The 19,595-nt window shown below is 36.6% G+C and overlaps 1 protein-coding gene across 5 annotated transcripts in view; it reads right to left on the bottom strand.

The window, feature by feature from the left end:
* The window catches only part of DYNC2H1 (dynein cytoplasmic 2 heavy chain 1), a 264,075-nt gene that overhangs the window by 8,414 nt on the left and 236,066 nt on the right, over positions 1 to 19,595 (bottom strand). For all 5 annotated transcript variants that reach the window (XM_045515383.2, XM_045515381.2, XM_045515382.2 and 2 more), the window contains 2 exons: positions 11,458 to 11,539; positions 1,526 to 1,642 (listed from right to left, as the gene is read on the bottom strand). In XM_045515383.2, coding sequence (XP_045371339.2) covers positions 1,526 to 1,642; positions 11,458 to 11,539 — 199 coding nt within the window. The remainder of the gene's footprint in view (positions 1 to 1,525; positions 1,643 to 11,457; positions 11,540 to 19,595) is intronic.

Raw genomic sequence — 19,595 nt, 5'->3', positions numbered from 1 at the left:
TGGCATGTTATGCTGCTCTTCATACAACCCAGCAACAGACTGGCTGTGTCCAGTCTGTTACATTCCTGACTTGCATTTAGTGCGCGGTCAGTTACGTGGGCGTTGCTCCATCTCACGTTCTTCTGTGTTTACGCCTACTCAGTTACTCTCCGGGCTCTGTTTGGATTGCTGGGGTTTCTCCTTAAGTGAACCAGTTTATACATGTCCTACTTCCCCCCACCACCCCCCATCAAGGTCATTAGGTGGCTTTTAATTTTGTTTGCCAGAGAGTTAACACTTCACAGAATCTGGACTCATCTGAATTCCTCCGTCATCGTGTACAACTTTGTATGTATGGCTATAACCTTTAGCGAATCCCAACCTTAACTTTTACATGTAACTTTCAATTCGGAGCACATACCTAATGTGTGCAATCCCTAATTTGCCAACATTTTGATGTAAATTTCTTACAGGAATTAATAGACAGACTGAAATAAAATAAAGATTATTTCAACTTCTCCCCTCTGTATCTATTATGTTACTCCACTGCTAGAGAAAATGAAGCTGATACGGAGGGAAAATGGGGAGTTTCAAAAAAATGCATGTTCTCTTAAGTCAGACAATCCCTCTGAGCAATGACTGCTAATTATTGCTGCAGCTTTATGAGTTTTTATTTTAAAATAAATATTCTGATGCTTTTGATTTTTTTATTTTACAAAAAGAATGACAATGATTGGAAAATTCAATGGACCATTTCCCAACTAGAAAACTTATTTATCTCGTAGTAAGCAGTATAGGAAGTAGTTTTGTTGGTAATTAGATCAAAAGTTTGAAGTTTATTTACATATATTCATACTTACCTTTTTAACTTTTCGTGTTAAGAAAAAGTTATGTGCTTCACCTATAGCTACGTCCTACTTCAAAGGCAAATATCCCCCAATTCTACTGTTGAAAGTTTTTTCAACAACTGAAGGTTTTGAAAGGGAAAAAGTTAACAGAATACGTCTTTGTCAAGACAATTTTCCTCGTCTGCCCATCAGCAGCCCAGTGACATGTTATGATGTAAAAGCCAGATGTATATTAACATCTTGATACTGTTGATTTTTGCATGCCAAGCTACGGAGAAGTTACGTGAGCACACAGTTCCTCATTTGAAAACGGGAATAATAATAATCACCTTGCAGGGCTGCTCAGAAGAGTATCTGAGGTGAGTATACACAGTGTTTAGCACAGTGCTGAAAATAACAGGAAAACGAAACATGTGGTAGTTCATAGTACCACTTAAGGCTTTTTTATTAGGCTATAAATTACTTAAAAATTAAAAACCATAATGTTATTCTTTCTATAGCAAAATGAAGGTTTTTAAACTGTCCTATACATCTTAAAAATTACAAAGGACACAATATTTTGACTGTAAATTCGTTCAAATACAGGTGAGATGGGAAAGTGAACAAAAAATATATAGGCCAAGAATATCTTATTGAAAAGATAAAATCTAAGAATGAATTGACTAAATTAAAACTTGTATCTGTGAGATATGCATTACCTGTGGAATCCAGCCCATGAAACAGGGGAGAACTGACGATACACTAGGAGAATCATGCTGGTTTTCAGAAAGCCGATTTCCATCAAAACTGCACCCTTCCAGTAACAAGCCGCTGATCTGTCACAGAAACACACAGACCATTAAAATACGTATTAAAGCCTGACATGGCAGGAGTTGCTGGACTGTATCTTCAGACGAAAGGCAACAATTTCCACTGGGACTACGTATTCCAAATCGTATGAGAACAAACATTATAGTATCATATTTGAGAACAAAGATGGTAAAGATCTGAATCAGTGCTCACTGTGAACCTCCTTTAGACTGAATTCTCAACTTTACCAAATATTTTAGAAAAAAATTCTTCTAAATGGCATTGGTATTAGTGCCTTGGCATTAGATTAATAGAAATATAATGACAAAGCCAAAAAGTTACTCATTTTCCAAGAGGAGTAAAGAAAAGCATTATTAGAGAACAAGACATGTGTTCCCTGCTTGGAAGTCTGACATCATTTTTTAAGGAACAGAACCAAATTCAGAAAGTTTAATTTGAAAAATTCTTGACATGTCATGCAGAGCTAAAAGAAGAATTAAAAGAAACAGTTAATTAATCTCTTACTCTACAAGTATAAAGGACAATTTAGAAATAATAAAAGTAAAAATATAATTCTTTTGGTAAGATTAGTTTCATATTTCTCCTTAAAAAATGTTCATGCTTTTAGTTTCTGTAGCATTAATCTACTGAGTTTATCTAAAGGCAACAAGTGTAGTCTGCATTTTGCATTCAGACCCACATCTATATTCTAATTTAAACTTGATAGAAAATATAAACAATCTTACAAATATTGTATGGTATTTTTAAAGTTTTCACATACAAATGAAAGTACTATAGAATTTTAGAGTCAAGGGAACACTTTGAGTTGACAGCTATCTTACAGTTAGAAATGGTTTCAGTACTAGGGGGTCCTAGGAGAGGGGGCCCTGACATGTAGCTTTGATTAGCTCATTTCACAGTAAGGCTCTGTTCCATGGAAAGATAAGCAACTTAAACAACGGAAAGACCTGGATAAAAAGAGAATTACGGAACCCCTAAGTTCAGTGTTCTTTCTGCTGTGCCCCTGATGTGCTGTTATGCAGGCTACTTCAAGAGTCACCGAAGTACTCTGGCCTTGACATACGCAAATTAGAATTTCAGTGCTAGAAACTCGAGGCAAGATCATTCCTCTAAGGCCTCTTCCGGAAATTTCATTGAGTTCTGAGTTCAATTAGTTTCTACAGAAATTTGTAAAAGTGTCACAACCGGACTATGTAATATGCATGTACAGAGATGTAAATTCACCGTTTTCCTCTCCTAACCAGGGGGTGGGAAAGAGAAGAAATACTCTTCTCTGGGGCCTTGTTTCAGTCAGTGGCACCCCGACCATCTCGCTGCTTAATCAGACACCCTCCTCCTGAACTTCCCACATGCCATCAAATACCAAGTCCCGCCACCTCCAGGAAATATCTTCTAAATTTGCTCTTCTCTCTCCACACCCTCTATCGTTCCCCTACTTTGGAATTTCAAGTAAAGAGGATGAAAACATAAGCATGTCAAAAAGCAATTGCCTACTGTTTACGTAACAACGTGATAATATGTCAGGGATTGGAGTGCTATCAACAAATGTTACCCTTATTCCAACCAGACAGAGTTCGGCATTAATGGAAGGAGTAAGAGCAGGCAGGCCCCAAATATCACCTTTACTGTTGAAAAAGATCCTTGGGAGGGTATCACAGGTCCCCAGGCAAAAGGACTTGCTAAAATGACACTCAGGAATTCGGCGGCTTAGCAAGTACCCGTAACAGTACCGGGCGGAGGAGCCAGCGGCACCAGGCTCGGAGACGGCCTTGACGGGGCACAGCGGAACGGGCACACCCGAAAGAAAAGCATAAGGAAGGTGCAGGGTTCACCCCTGGGTTCCTGACTCAAACCCGTAATCAGATGTGATTGCCTTGCAGTGAGTGATGCCTCTCCTGCAAAGAGAGGAGTCAAGTAGAAGGTAGAGAGAATCTAGGAACATTAGTAAATACCCCTCCACACAGGGAAAAAACAAAAACAAAAACAAAAACCCAGGAGTGGGAAATAAGAATTCCCCTCTAACATTAAACTTAAGATACTTGGAAAACTGCCTGATACCTACTGTAAGTCCCCAGTAAGTATTACCTATTATTGTTCATTTAATCTAATCCATCTTCTAATTTCTAGACATTTAGAATTATTTTATACAGAGGGTATCCGTTTCAGTGAGGCAAAACAAAGGTTTGATTGGAAATTATCTGCATAATTTCAGTTGAGGAACTTTTGCCTATAATATTTAATTTTTCAAAATATTTCCCAGATTTACCCTAGATGATTGAGACTATGTCATCACCTCACTTAGACCTGACAGAGCTGGGTGATGTGTTAGAGCACGCTTTCCAATTTTATCAATGCTGTAATTCCAGTTTTTCACCCCCTTAAAATGGTAAACTAGATTAAAATGCTGTTTACATCTACTTATGGGGCATACTTCATACTTTCTACTAAAAGTTGGTTAGAAGTCTATTCCGGTCACTAGGACCTTACTGTCCACGACACATCCCTTGAATGCAAAGCAATAATGACTGAGATCAGAGCTCATTTGTTTGCATTATTTTAAAAGAACCACATTGTTGAGGCTGCCTCTTGACATCTGTACGCATGTACTATTTTGAGTCCACTGCCAAGAATTAAGTGAAAGGCACCTAATGTGCATCTCTTGTCATAATACCACTTCTCTAACTACTCCTGATTTGCTAATAAACGCATACCTTTCAGAAACAAAATAAAATTATTAAATCAGAAAGAAAAAATCTGTACGGTGTTATTCACACCTGAACCCCTGATTAAAACACTGGAAACAGAGGGGCAGCTACAAACGTATGAGGGAGAAAAAGACCCTCGCCGCCACCATTCTGTTTTGTTTATAGTTTCAAAACCACTTACTAAGGGATAGTGTGGATCAGGCCACAACTGCCTAAGAACAGGGCAAATCACTACCGTGACCCAGCCTATTTTGAAAAGGCTGTTCATTAAGTAGAAGATTGTATTCAGCTCTTAGCTTCTCAACACAAAAGGGCTTAGCAAAAGTTAACAGTAGTGACTTTGTTCACTAAAAACATGGTTAAAGCCATGAACTTATTGCATATACAATGCTGAATTTCCTGAACACTTCTGATTTTTCACTTGAATTTAATAGTGAATTTCACTTTAAACCCAGAGCTTTATTTTGATAACTTAATATGGCTTTATTTGCTAGGAACTTTCTTTTAAAAATTAAAAGATATTTTAAGCATACAGAAAATCCTAAAAATATTTTTAAACCTATACTTTCCCTCCAATCAGTTTTACTAGACTTGAACATACAGCCACGTTTGTTCTGCATTTCTAAGCAAAAAACAATGAGAGATACCGCTGAGGTCCTCTGTATACACCTTGCCTTTCCTGTTTCTTTTCTGCACTTACCCAACCCAGTCCTGAATATAGTTTTACATGACTGTTAAATACATGCGTATCCAAAAAAGAAAAAAGAAGATACAAGTGAACTTATTTACAAAACAGAAACAGACTCACAGTCATAGAAAACAAACTGGTGGTTACAGTGCGGGGTGGGGGGATGAGGGTGGGAAGGAATAAATTGGGAGTTAGAGATTTGCAAATATTAACTACTATATATAAAACAGATAAAACACAAGTTTCTTCTGTAGAGCACAGGGAACTATATTCATTAGCTCGTTGTAACCTATAATGAAAAAGAACATGAAAACGAATATACGCATGTGTATGTAGGACTGAAACACGATGCTGTACACCAGAAATGGACACATTGTAAACTGACTATACTTCAATTAAAAAAGAAATATACATGTATCCATAAACAATGAACGGTACTGTTTTTCAAATTTCCAAGCTGTATGTAAAGTGTGTAACCTCTTCTTTTCCTTCATCACTGGTCTAGGTGCAGCCATTTGTTCTTTCTTTTTTAACAGCTGCACAATATTTTGTGATTAATGTAGAACAAATTATTTGTCCATTCTGCTGATGAACACTTAAATCACTTCTAATTATTTACTACTATACCACTGCAATAAGCCTTATGGTACACATCCGCGTGAACTTCTCTAGGTACAGAGAGGATGTTGCTAGCTTGAAGCGTATGCTCGTTCTCAGTTTTCCTTAATATTGGCAAATTGTTCCCCAAAGTGAACTATATGCCTACTTGTCAATCTATACGCATACTTGTCATTGTGTAAGAATTTACATTATGCTATAACCTTGCCATTACTTCACCTGTTGAGATTTGTAAATTTTGTTAATGTGGTATCAAACTTGGGGTTTAATTTCATTTCCCTGATTACTGGTGAGGAGTATTTTATGTTTATTAGCCATTCAGGTTTCCACTTCACTTAAGTCACCTATCAAATTCCTTTGCCTACTTCCCCTTTTCCCCACAATGGGATTGCTTTTTTTAAAAGTTTATTTGTAAAAATCCTTTGTGTGTTTTAAGCACAAATCCTTTGCCATTTATATAAGATGTAGATATCTTTAACCAGTCTACGGTCTGTATTTTCACTTTCTATGGTGTCTTTTTATTCTAAGGTAGCAAATTTATCAGCTTTTTCCTTTAAAGCTTTTATTTTTGTGTCTAAGGAAACCCTGAATATTTTCCAGTATTCTTGTTTCTTTTTTAAAGTCTTCTTTTTCAAAAAGAAGTTTTATTTCTATAATTTGGCTTCTTAAATCATTCAGAATTAATTGTTGTTTATGATACAAGGATGGCTCAAATTTTATCATTTTCCATATGAGTCACCAATTGTCTCAGAATCATTTACCAAACAATTCTCATTCCTTTTCTGATTTGTAATGACTGCTGCTTTTGTTACAGGTCAGGTTTCCAAAAGGACATGAGAATGTTTCTGGACTTTCTATTCTGTTCCATTAGTCACTCTGTTTTTCTCTACACCAGTACCATAGTGTCTCAGTTACCAGAGCTTTGTAATAAAACTTATCATTTGATAAAGCAAAACTTAACACTGTATTCTTTATTTTCTAATTCGTTTTGGCTACTCTTGTGCCTACAGCTTTTCCACGTTGTGGGATAGCTTGCAAAATATGGCCAAAAACTCCCCCTACTGTGGTATGTACACCCTGTTGCAATGTAAATGCTGCTGCTTCTTTCCCACCCCGTGAGTGTGGGCTGGCCTTGACCACCAGAGCGTGGAAGAAGGACTATACACAACTTCTGGGGTTTCAGGAGGCTTGTCCTCTTGGAACGCTGCACTGAGACCACCGTGGAAGAAAGCTCGTCGAGTCCAATGGAGCAGGAGAGGTCATCTGGAGACCTGAGGTCCCCAGACCATAGCTAGCACCCACTACTAGGTATATGAGTGAGGCCAGCACAAACCTTCCAGTCTAGCTGACCTAGCTGAATGCCGATGCACAGTGAGTCTGGGTACAATCAGCAGAGAACTGCCCAAACCACAGCATTGTGAGAAAAAAATAAAACGCTATTGCTTTAAGCCACTAAGTTGAGAGGTGGTTTGAGCAAATGTTAACTGAAATCATAAACTTGTACAAAAAATTATAAAAAAAAAAAATAGAACCCTGATTGAAATTTCATTTAATTTTAAAAATTGGTGTTGGAGAGTTTGATATCATTAAAGTTATTGATTCTATACTAAACATAAATGATTTTATAACTATTCAGTTCTTCTTTCATGTTTTCCATTTCTTTATTCTCCAGCGATCTGCGTAGCCATGACTAAGACATACCTCTATAAGCAGTGTATAACTGGATATTTTTTTCCCCAATCTGATAACCTCTATCTTTTGATTGGTGAGTTTAAAATGTTCATATTTTACAACAGAAAAGACAGCCTCTTCAACCAGTGGTGTTGGGAAAGCTGGACAGCTACATGTAAATCAGTGAAATTAGAGCACTCCCTCCCACCATGTACAAAAATAAAATCAAAATGTATTAAAGATCCAAATATAAGACATGATAACATAAAACTCCTAGAAGAGAACATAGGCAAAACATTCTCTGAAGTAAATCATAGCAATATTTTTTTGATTAGTCTCCCAAGGCAAAAGAAATAAAAGCAAAAGTAAACAAATGGGACCTAACCACTTAAAGGCTTTTGCACAGCAAAGGAAATCATCAATAAAATAAAAAGATGATCAATGAAGCGGGAGAAAATAATTGCAAACAATGCAACTGACAGAGGGTTAATATCCAAAACAGACAAACAGCTCATATAACTGAGTATCAAAACAAACAAACAAAGAACCCAAACAACAAAAAATGGGTAGAAGACCTTAATAGACATTTCTCCAAAGAAGATGTACAGATTGCCAACAGGCACATGAAAAGATGCTCAACATTGTTAATTATTAGAGAAATGCAAATCAAAACTACAATGAGGTATTACCTCATAACTGCCAGAATGGCCATCATCAAAATGTCTACAAAAAATAAACGCTGGAGTGCAAAGAAAAGGGAGCCCTCCTACACTGTTGGTGGGACTGTAAATTGGTGCAGACACTATGGAGAACAGTATGGAGGTTCCTTAAAAAACTAAAAGTAGAGCTACTATATGACCCAGCAATCCCACTCCTGAGCATCTATCAGGAAAAGACAAAAAACTCTAATTTGAAAAGATATGTACACCCCAATGTTCACAGCAGCACTATTTATAATAGCCACGACTTTGAAATAACGCAGGTACATAGTCAACAGACAAGTGGCTTAAGAAGACGTGGTGGAGTCTCCCCTGCGGGGCTGCTAAGCTACAACGGGCAGCTCGCATGCGTTTGCGGAAGATGTGCCTGAAGCACAGAATTCCCAGTTCTGCTGAGCCCATCCTCACGAAACCTCAAATGTCTAAAGGTCTCATTTCTTCCCTGTTTTCACTTCTATCTCCTGGTAAGCTCTATCAGGAAGGGATCTGAAATACAAACAGTAGAACAATCACTTGGTATGTGGGCAGATTCTAGCCTGGCAGGGGGCAGCCACAGTCACTGGCAGCATGAGTGTCCACACGACTCCACCGGGTCACGACTCTCCAGCGTCCCAGGGAGCTGTGCCTTATTAACAAGGCCACAGCGCGCTCAACAAGCCCGATTTGCCAAAGTGGGAGACGTGTTTCTGCCTTTCATGTTCGGTGGCATCAGTGGTCAAGGGGGGAGCTGGGAGCTGCCCAGATCTGCCAGGGCAACACTCTCACAGCCTCGGGCAAGACCTAGCACTCAAGCCCAACAGGAGCTTCATCTACGCCTTTCCCCAGACTAAGCTTCACAGCTGCTGTTTAACGAATAATAAATCAGTAACAGGAGTGAGGGAATTTTAGAGGGCCACGTTCAGGATCTACAAATCAATATACATCCTCTCTTAAGTAGGTCTAGAGGGTCTGAAATATCGACTGGTTTGGGAACTAAAGCCTCGCTTGAACATTTCACTGGTTTAATTCAGGCCAGAGTGGTAGAGACTGGAAACATTCAAAACCAATTAAATTCTACAGTTACAGTAAAATTCAAATATAATTCAAATCCAAAATTCTATTGAAATAATCCTTTTGTTGGAAAATTTGATTAAAAGGAACCTAAATGAATTATTTAACTTACTGATTTTGCCAAGTGCAAACAGTGAGGGGCTTACAAAAACTTTTTACCTGATACATATTTTTGGAAATTACAGGTAAGAAATTAGGAAATGTGCTTCAATAGCTCACATGAATGAGGGGCCAAAGAGGAAAAATTCTATTGAATTACTTTAAATCCCATATATAGCGATGGCTTTTTTCACTTAAAAGTTGTAAGGCGTAACTTTATCAAACTTAAAACGTTCCTAAATATAATTACCAATGAATATTTTAATGTTTAACAATAAAATACCTTTTATGAATGTCAAATGCCAAATGAAAGAATTTTGCTTTACTGGATAAAATAGAGAACTTTATATTAAAGTACACTTTTGTTTCTGATTTAAAAAGATATATTGCCCAATAAAACCTAACCCAAATCAAGAGAAATAATAAAACACACCCGCACACTTACACATACACAAACATATACAGGTTTTTAGAGACTCTTGTAATAAATATGTCAAAGAAGTTATTATTTCAATCCATTGATAAACGGGACGACAAAGGCTCTTTTAATTGCTTTAAAAAGTCACATGGCTCTGAGCTGGAGAAAGATTAGAATCTTGTTTTACTGCCAGCCTTTTTTCCCTCCCCATCTACAAAATGCTTGCGATTTTCTGGTTGCAGATAATTTTATTCCCATTTTGTAAGAACAAGGGCAAAATAGTTCTGGAAATACTAACACACGCTGACACAGAATAAAACTCATTTCCCTTGTTTTTTATATTAGTATACCTAAATAACGACACTACGTAAAATGTGTGTGGTTCACAGCTGCCAGCGACCACACAACCAGGTAACGAGCGTGGTTCCTGGATTATGTCATGTGCTCCTTCCCTCTCCTTAACAACGAGGTAACCGCTCATGTGCACCAATAACAGCGAAGGTCGTTCTTACTGGCTACAGGCTAAGGTTAAAATACAATGCAAAGGATGAAAGAGAACCTTTCTAATTTCTTTAGCTTCAAGGGAGAATTTTGCAACAACTATAGAGCCAAAAGAGGAAGAACTAGCTTATTGTTAATAATCAGATTTTTGGCACACAATACAACTATTACAGCTGACGTTAGTAACGCCTACTACAGTGACTCTCTTACTGCAGGTCCTTAGCCCAACGATTCAACAAGGGTTTAAGTGAGTGCTTATCATGCACCAGGTATTGTTTGAGGTACCTGACATACAATAAAACCGGGGGGGGGGGGGGGACTGCTCTCAAGGGACTTACATTCCAGTGGAGGAAGGAAGACAACAAACATAATAAATAAATTATACAGTATGTTAAAAAGTAGTAGTGATGTGAAAAGAAAATTGTTGTCACTGGGAACTAGAATTATATAAACAGAACTTCTGGAAAGTTAGTTGCCTAAGGCTAACTAAGTTAAAGAACTATAGTCTTTAATTTATTTTAAAAATTGAATTATACGTAATGCACTGGACTAGATACTGAGGATGTGAAGATGGGTAAGACAGTCTTTGTCTGCAATGATGTAACAGTCTCATAAGACAGACCAACATAGGTGTACAGAGATAATCATACTATGACCTGCAAGGTGTTATATGTATTAGCGGTGGAAAAAAGTTAAGAGGCCAATTCTACGTGTGGGAATGGAAAAGAAGAACGGTAGAGAACGCTACTGCTGGGGAAGAAGGTTGGAGTTGTTGCGGGGAGGACTTCATTACAGCCTTTCATTAGTTTTGTTATTAACATTTGGATGCTTATCTATTATGGCAAGAGTAATGGATTTTCAAGAGGAAAGCTAACTAGGAAAATTTATACTGTAAAAGATGGCTTACTATTTTTTTTTTTAACATAGTTGGCTTGATTTTAACAGTGAACTAATGTATTCACGAATTGTAAACTCCTGAGGACAAGATTTGGTCTCAATTTTATACACATATTTTATAGTATAATAAATATTTATTGAATTAAACTTTAGAACAGGTGACCTAACAGAATTTCAAGACTTGTATCCTTTTTTTTTTTAATCAAAGTTCTATTTTCAAATATGTTGTATTTCTAAGATTCTTATTTTTGCATTAGAACAGGCTGCATTTTGTACAGGTTGTTTCATGTTAAATCTTAACTTACTTTGATTTTTCACATAGGGAATGCAATCTACCTCAGCTGATCTTACACTACAAACATAGGTGACTTTGAGACTGGAGCAAAATCTCTTTACCACCATAGGTAATTCTGTGATTTCTGACTCAGATAAACAACTAAAATAAGTCTAGTACCTTAATTTGCAGCTTTGCTTCTTGTAGTCGCCCTTTCCATGAGGCCACAAATTTAAGGCTGTCCACAGAACAGACCATTGCCCTGTAAAAGTCAAGCATCAAATGTCACAAAGCAGTAATTCTCAGGAATTAAAAACTGAAGAGCTATAGAAGCTCTATACATTCATATTTATTTAAAATGGAAACATTTACATTGCACAGGTAATCAGGTCTCTTAAACTATGCACAGTACCTTAGACTTCAGTTTTTAAAGTTAACTTGCTAGTTTCCTCTTCAAGATTGTGTAAGTACCTTGATAAGTCCTTTCTTTTTATTTTTATATCCTCCATTTTGACTATTACCCACAAATGAAGGCACATGATGGGTCTTCAATAAACATTTGTTATCTAAACTGAAATACTGACATTTATAATATAATCCCGAGGTACTACCAATTAAAACCCTCCCAGATCACTAAACAACTAAATTTTCTTCGTGTATTTTTGAAAGTGTCTCTTTTGTTATACTCTAACCTGTTAAAAAGTATATATGATATGATAATCCAGATTTCTTTTAAAGTTTGATCTTAACCATCAAATACTGCTCCCCACCAAGAAGCCCAGTCAGCACTATCCAACAGAATTCCTTGCAGAGATAAACACGTTTCCATGCAGTCCAGGACGGTAGCCACCACCCACACGTGGGTATTGAGCATTGCAAATGAGGCTACTGTAATGAAAAATTACATTTTTCATTTTATTTAACTTTTTGGGGGGTGTGTAAGAATTTTAATGGCAGGTTAGCAGTCTTTTCCTTATGATATAGGCCAGAGTTTTTCAATCTGGACTTTTAGTAGGACCTAAGAATGCTAATTTTCTGATCACTTGGATTTGGGTGGAGTGAGCAGAATTTGAATGTGGGAGAAGATCTAAGTGGGAAATATGCTTTTATATAAATCCCATCTGAAGAATGTTTTAAAGTCTTCATCGCTATAGCTTCAGGATGTGTGAACCATCATTGTTTTTTAAGGTCTTGATTTGCTCAACGAGCACTTCCCAGGGTTGCTGCTCCAAGCATGACATTGTTGTTGTCATGGGATCCAGCCTGGTTTGACAGTTTAATTGATTTATTTTTTCATTTTTATTTTAAATTAATTAATTTCTTTTTAATTGAAGTATAGCTGACTTATAATACTGTATTAGTTTCAGGTATATAGTATAGTGATTCTCAATTTTAAATTTTTATTTTTTAATTGAGATATAGTCGATTTACAATGCTGTGTTAGTTTCCGGTGTACAGCATAGTGATTCCATTATACATATATATATTACTTTTCATATTCTTTTTCATTATAGGCAATTACAAAGTACTGTATGTAGTTCCCTATGCTATACAGTAGGACCTTATTGTTTATCTATTTTATATATAGTAGTTAGTATCTGCAAATCCTGAACATTGTGGTGCATGTATTTTTTTGAATTTGTTTTTGTTTTTGTTTTTGTTTCCAGATATATACTCAGGAGTGGAACTGCTGAATCATATGGTTCTATTTTTAGTTTTCTGAGGAACCTCCATCATGTTTTCCACAGTGGCTGGGTCAATTTACATTCCCAACAACAGAATACAAAGGTCTCCTTTTCTCCACCACCTCTCCAGCATTTGTTGTCTGTAGACTTTTGGATGATGGCCATTCTGACAGGTATGATTTGCTACCTCATTGTGGTTCTGATTTGCACTTCTCTAATTAGCAGTGCTGAGCATCTTTTCATGTGCCTGTTGGCCATCTGTACTGTCTTCTTTCAAAAAATGTCTATTCATTCTGCCCATTTTTTGATTGGCTTTTTCTTTCTTTTCTTTTTGATTTCTATGAGCTATTTATATATTGTGTCCATTTTTTGATTGGGTTTTTCTTTTTTTAAATCTTGACTTCTATGAGCTAATTATATATTGTGGATATAACCCCTTGTTGGTCATGTCATATATGCAAATATTTTCTCCCATTTCATAGGATGTCTTTTTGTTTTGTTGATGATTTCCTTTGGTGTATAAAAGGTTTCAAGTTTAATTAGGTCCCACTGTTTATTTTTGCTTCTATTTCTTTTGTCTTAGAATCCAAAAATATTGCTCCAATTTATGTCAGAGTGGTATGCCTGTGTTCTCTTCTAGGAGCTTTAAGGCTTCGAGTCTTAAGTCTTTAATCCATTTTGAGTTTGTTATGTATATGGTGTGAGGTAATGATCTAATCTCATTTTTTACATATAGTCCAGTTCTCCCAGCACCACTGCTAAAGAGACTGTCTTTTCTCCATTGTATATTCTTCCCTTCTTTGTTGTAGATTAATTGACCATGGGTGCAGGGGGGTATTTTTGGACTCTATTCTGTTCCATTGATCTATTTGTCTGTTTTTTTGTGCCAGAACCATGCTGTAGCCTTGTATAATAGTGTAAGGTCTGAAAGGGTGATACCTCTAGCTTTGTTCTTTTTTCTCAAGATTGCTCTGGTAATTTGGAGTCTTTTCTGGTTCTGTATCAATTCTAGGATCATTTGTTCTAGTCTCATGAAAAATGTCATGAGTACTTTGATGGGGATTGCATTAAATCTGTAGATTGCTTTTGGTAGTATGGCCATTTTAACAATATTAATTCTTCCAGTCAAAGAGCACTGGATAGCTTTCCATTTTTTGGCATCATCTTCAGATTCCTTCACCCATGTTGTGAAGTTTTCAGAGTACAGGTCCTTCACTTCCTCGGTTAACTTTATTCCTCTTTTTGATTTGACTTTAAACAGGATTTTTTTTCAACCTTTTCTGATAGTTCATTATTAGTGCATAGAAACAGAACAGATTTCTGTATGTTAATATTGAATCCTGCAACTCTGCTGAACTCATTTATTAGTTCTAATAGTTTTTGGTGGGTTTTCTATGCAAATTATCATGTCATCTGCAAATAGTGAAAACTTTACCTTTTCCCTTCTAATTTGGATGCCTTTTATATCTTCTTCTTGTCTGACTGCTGTGGCTAGGACTTATAATAATATGTTAAATAGAAGTGGCAAGAGTGGGCTTGTCTTGTGGCTGAATTTAGAGTGAAGGCTTTCAACTTTTCACCATTGAGAATGAGACTGGCTGTGAGTTTGTCATAAATGACCTTTATTATGTTGAGATATATTCCCTCTATATCCACTTTTATGAGAGTTTTTATCATGAATGGATGTTGAATTTTGCCAAATGCTTTTCCTGCATCTATTGAGATGATCATGTGATTTGCGTCTTTCCTTTTGGTAATATGGTGTATCACATTAATTGATTTGCAAATGTTGAATCATCCTTGTGACCCTTTAATAAATCCAACTTGATCATGGTATATGATCATTTTTATATATTGTTGGATTCTGTTTGCTAATATTTTGTTGAGGAATTTTCCATCTACGCTCATCAAAGATACTGGTCTGTGATTTTCTGTTTTGTACCATCTTTGATTTGTCATCAGTGAAATGGTGGCTTCATAGAATGAATTTGGGAGTGTTCCATCCTCTTCAATTTTAGGGAACAGTTTTAGAAGAACAGGTGTTAGTTCTTCTTTATACGTGTGGTAGAATTCCCCTGTGAAACTGCCCAGTCCTGGACCTTACAAATTCAATTTCACTACTAGCAAATGGTCTGTTCAAATCATCTATGTCTTCCTGATTCAGTCTTGGCAGGCTGTATATTTCTAGAAATTTGTCCATTTCTTCTAGGTTGTCCACTTGTTGACATACGACTGTTGGTAGAAATCTCTTATGACTTATTTACCTACATGACAGTGGCTGTCCTTTCTCCTCTTTCATATCTTACATTGTTGTTTATTTGGGTCCTCTCTCTTTTCTTCTTTCTGGCTAAAGGTTTATCAATTTTGTTTATCATTTCAAAAAACCAGCCCTTGATCTTTGCTATTGTTTTCTTTAATCTCTATTTTATTTACTTCTACTCTGATCTTTATCATTTCCTTTCTTCTGCAGACTTTAGGCTTTGTTCTTCTTTTTCTAATTCTTTCAGGTGGTACGTAAGGTTGTTTATTTGACATTTTTTTCTTGTTTCTTGAGGAAGGCCTTTATCCTTTATAAACTCCCTCTTAGGGATGTTTTCTGCATCCCATAGATTTTGGAATGTTGTGTTTACATTTGCTTTTATCTCAAGGTATTTTCTGATTTCCTCACTGGTTTTTTTTAGTAGCATGTTGTTTAGTCTCTATGTGTTTTAGTTTCTATGTGTTTGCTCTTTTCCCATTTTTATTTCTTTAGTTGATTTCTAGTTTCATATTCTTGTGGTGAGAAAAAATGCTTGATATAATCGCTATCCTCTTAAATATGCTGACATTTGTTTTGTGGCCTAGCATGTGATCTATCTAGGAGAATGTTCTGTGTGCACTTGAAAAAAAGGTTCATTCTGCTGTTTTTGGATATAATGTCCTGTAGATATCAGTTAATTCCAACTGGTCTATTTTGTCATTTAAGACCTCTGTTTTCTCACTCATTTTCTGTCTGGATGATCTGTCCATTGATGTCAGCGGGGTGCTGAAGTCTCCTAGTAATATTGTCTTATTGTCAATTTATTCCTTAATGTCTGTTAGTATTTGCTTTATATATTTAGGTGCTCCTGTATTAGGTGCATATATGTTAAGGAGTGTAATATCCCCTTCTTATACTATCCCTCTATCATATATAATGCCTGTCTTTGTCTTCCAGTATAGCCTTTTTTAGAAAAGTCCATTTTGTCTGATATGAGTATTGCTACCCCAGCTTTCATGTTTTCTGTTTGCATGAAGTATCTTTTTCTACCCCCTCACTTTCAGTCTGGGTGTCTTTAGCCCTAAAGTAAGTCACCTGTAGGTAGCATAGTGATGGGCTTGTTTATTTTTTTATCCAATCAGCCATCCTATTTCTTTTTATTGGAGCATTTAGTCCATTGACATTTAAATAAATTATTGCTAGGTAAGTACTTACTGCCATGTTATTACTTGTTTTCTAGTTGTTATTGTAGTTATTCCTTGTTTACTTCTTTCTGCTTCTCCCCTGGTGGTCTGATGATTTTCTTTAGTACTCTGCTTCTGCTCCTTTCTTTCTGGTTTTTGTGTGTCTCTTGTAGATTTTTGATTTGTGGTTAACATGGGGTTCATGTGTGTTGACCCATAATTATATTCAATTGATTAAAATTGATAGTTATTTAAGTTTAAACCAACTCTAAAAGATCTACATGTTTTACTCCCCTTCTCTACATTTTGTGTTTTGATGTCATATTTTATATTTGCATGCTTATCCCTTAGCTGTTCATTGCAGTTAAAGCTGCTTTCTCACTTTTTTACCTTTCAATCTATATACTGACATATTTAATTGACTTTCAACTCTTACTATATATTTACTTTTCCTGTTGGGACTGTCCCTTTCCTATAGATTCTTACTTATTTTCCATTTAGAGAATATCTTAATAGTTCTTTTAGGGTAGGTTTAGAATTGATACATTCTTTTAGTTTTTGCTTATCTGAGAAATTTTCTCTCCCCTTCTAACTGATAATCTTGTTGGGTACAGCATCCTAGGTTGCAGGTTTTTCTCTTTCAGGGCTTTGAGTGTATCATATCACTCACTTTTGCCTGCAAAGTTTCTGCAGAGAAATCAGTTGATACAGTCTTATGGGGATTCTCTTGTACATGATTCTTTATTTTTCTCTTGCTGCCTTTAGTATTCTCTCTTTAACTTTTGTCGTTTTAATCATGACATATCTTCATGTGGGTCTGTTTGGGTTCATCTTGTTTGAAACCCTCTGTGCTTCCAGCACCTGGATATCTGTTTCCTTATTTAGGTTTGGGAAGTTGTCAGCCATAATTTCATCAAATACATTTTCATTCTGCTTCTCTCTTCTCCTTCTGGAACACTTTTAATGTGAATGTTGGGATATTTAATATTATCTGAGAGGTCTTTTTGATCTCTTAGATGTTTTCATTTTTTTTTTTAATTTGCTTTTCTTGCTGGTGTTCTGATTGGATGATTTCCATTATTCTATTTTCCAAATCATTTATGTGTTCTTCTGGCTCACTTAGTCTGCTTCTAATGTGTTTTTTATTTCAGTTATTAAATTATTTATTTTTGACTGGGTCTTTATATTTTCTAGTTCCTCGTTAAAATGACTGATTCTTTTCCCTCATTCAGTTAAAACTTTCATTACCATTGTTTTTAATTCTTTACCTAGTAAATTGTTTACTTCTGTTTCATTATTTATTTTCTCACAGGTTTTCTCTCAGTTTCAGTTGAGAGTAGGTCCTCTGCCTTCTCATTTTACCTAATTTTCTCTGCCTGTATGACGTTAGGTGAAACCAGTACTTATTGCAGTCTTGAAGGGGTGTTCTTATGTGGGACCGTCTCTATGAAGACTAGGTGTGCCCAATGCCTTTGGCAGGAGATCTGGATTTGATGTGGATGCCATCATGTCTTTCCTTTGAGTATGCTGGCAGCTGTAACCTTGGCAGGGGTGGGGTTGAAGATGGAGGAGCTAGAGCTGGCACAGCATATGAGGCAGAACTTCATCTCTGCTCAGTGGCCATTACTGTGCTGTCAGGGGTGAGGTCTGAGCCCATGTTACTGGAGCAGAAGCTTTGTGCATCAGGCTGAAGCTGCTCTGCTCCCTTTAAGCATGTGTTTTTTCCTCTCCCCATACCAGGAACTTTGTCCCACGAGGGGAGTGCTGAAGCAAGTGAGGCCCATGTGCATACAGTAATCCAGTGTGCTGCCTGTGCAGGCATCTGTGCTTCCACTCAGACATAGCCCAGAGTCTAGTCTTTTCCCTGGCTGTGGCCCCTCCAGATCCACTGCCATGCTGTGGCATGGACTGAGTTGGGCCAGAGTGCCTGCTTAGCTTGGGCTGGAGCACATGATGATGTGGTTGTGGGAAACCCAGCAGCCCCAAGAAGAGACCTCTTCCCCCCTTTCCCCAGGTGCTAGCCAGTGGGTATGAGCTCCTTTTAAGTGAAGCTCAGTCTTTATTATTCATCCTACCTATCCCAACAGTGCTCCAACTAGTAAAGGGGGCTTGTCTCCTCTGCAAAGGATTCCAGCACTGGGATGCACAGCCTGTGACTTGACGTGCTTACTCCCCAAGGTGAGAATCCTTCCCAGTAATTGCCCTTTTCCTCTGAATCCCCTCACAGGGGCAAGGTCCTGAATCAATCACTTTTCTTTTCAGTTCCTCCTCAATTACATGTGTGTCTTTCTTATAGCTTCACTTGTATAGGAATCCTTCTGCCATTTTCCAGTTAGTTTTCAGTAAGAATTGGTCCACATGTACATGTGTTTTTGATGCGTTCATGGGGGGAGGTGAACTCCACATCCTCTTATTACTCTATCAACTTGATCTCATTACTCCTATTTAAATCACTTAAATTTAAATTGCTCCATTTGACTTGATATAGAAGTTGTTGTATATTTATACAATGGAACACTACTCAGCCATAAAAAGAAAAAAAATGTCATTTGCAGCAATATGGATGGAACTGGAGATTGTCATTCTAAGTGAAGTAAGCCAGAAAGAGAAAGAAAAATACCATATGGTATCACTCATGTGGAATCTAAAAAAGGGACACTAATGAACTTATCTACAAAACAGAAACAGACTCACAGACATAGTAAACAATCTTATGGTTACTGGGGAAAGCGGGTAGGAAGGGATAAATTTGGGAGTTTGAGGTTTGCAAATGTTAGTCACTATATATAAAAATAGATTAAAAAACAAATTTCTTCTGTAGGGCACAAAGAACTATATTCAATATCTTGTAATATCCTTTAAGGAAAAATAATATGAAAACGAATACATGTATGTATATGCATGACTGGGACATTGTCCTACACGCCAGAAATTGAAACATTGTAACTGACTGTACTTCAACTAAAACAAATAAATAGCTCCATTTGACTTCCACCTACCATATTAGAAAAAACAGGTCTTGATAAATGACCAAAACTAAAAAAAATTAAAGTTTACCCTTTTCAATTCTAATAAAAACACATCACAATGGAAAGCAATGCTTTTTAAACTATCCGGTAACTGTATTATTAAAAAGTCAAGTAGTAAGAAATAATACAACTATCTAGAGTCAACAACAGATTTATTTCCTGACAATCAAAAGTAAATAAA

The sequence above is a fragment of the Camelus bactrianus genome, chromosome 10, assembly GCF_048773025.1.
Source record: "Camelus bactrianus isolate YW-2024 breed Bactrian camel chromosome 10, ASM4877302v1, whole genome shotgun sequence".
In the NCBI taxonomy this organism is placed as follows: Eukaryota; Metazoa; Chordata; class Mammalia; order Artiodactyla; family Camelidae; genus Camelus; species Camelus bactrianus.
Note: the sequence above shows the minus strand (reverse complement) of the source record. Positions and strands in the feature narration are given on the sequence as shown.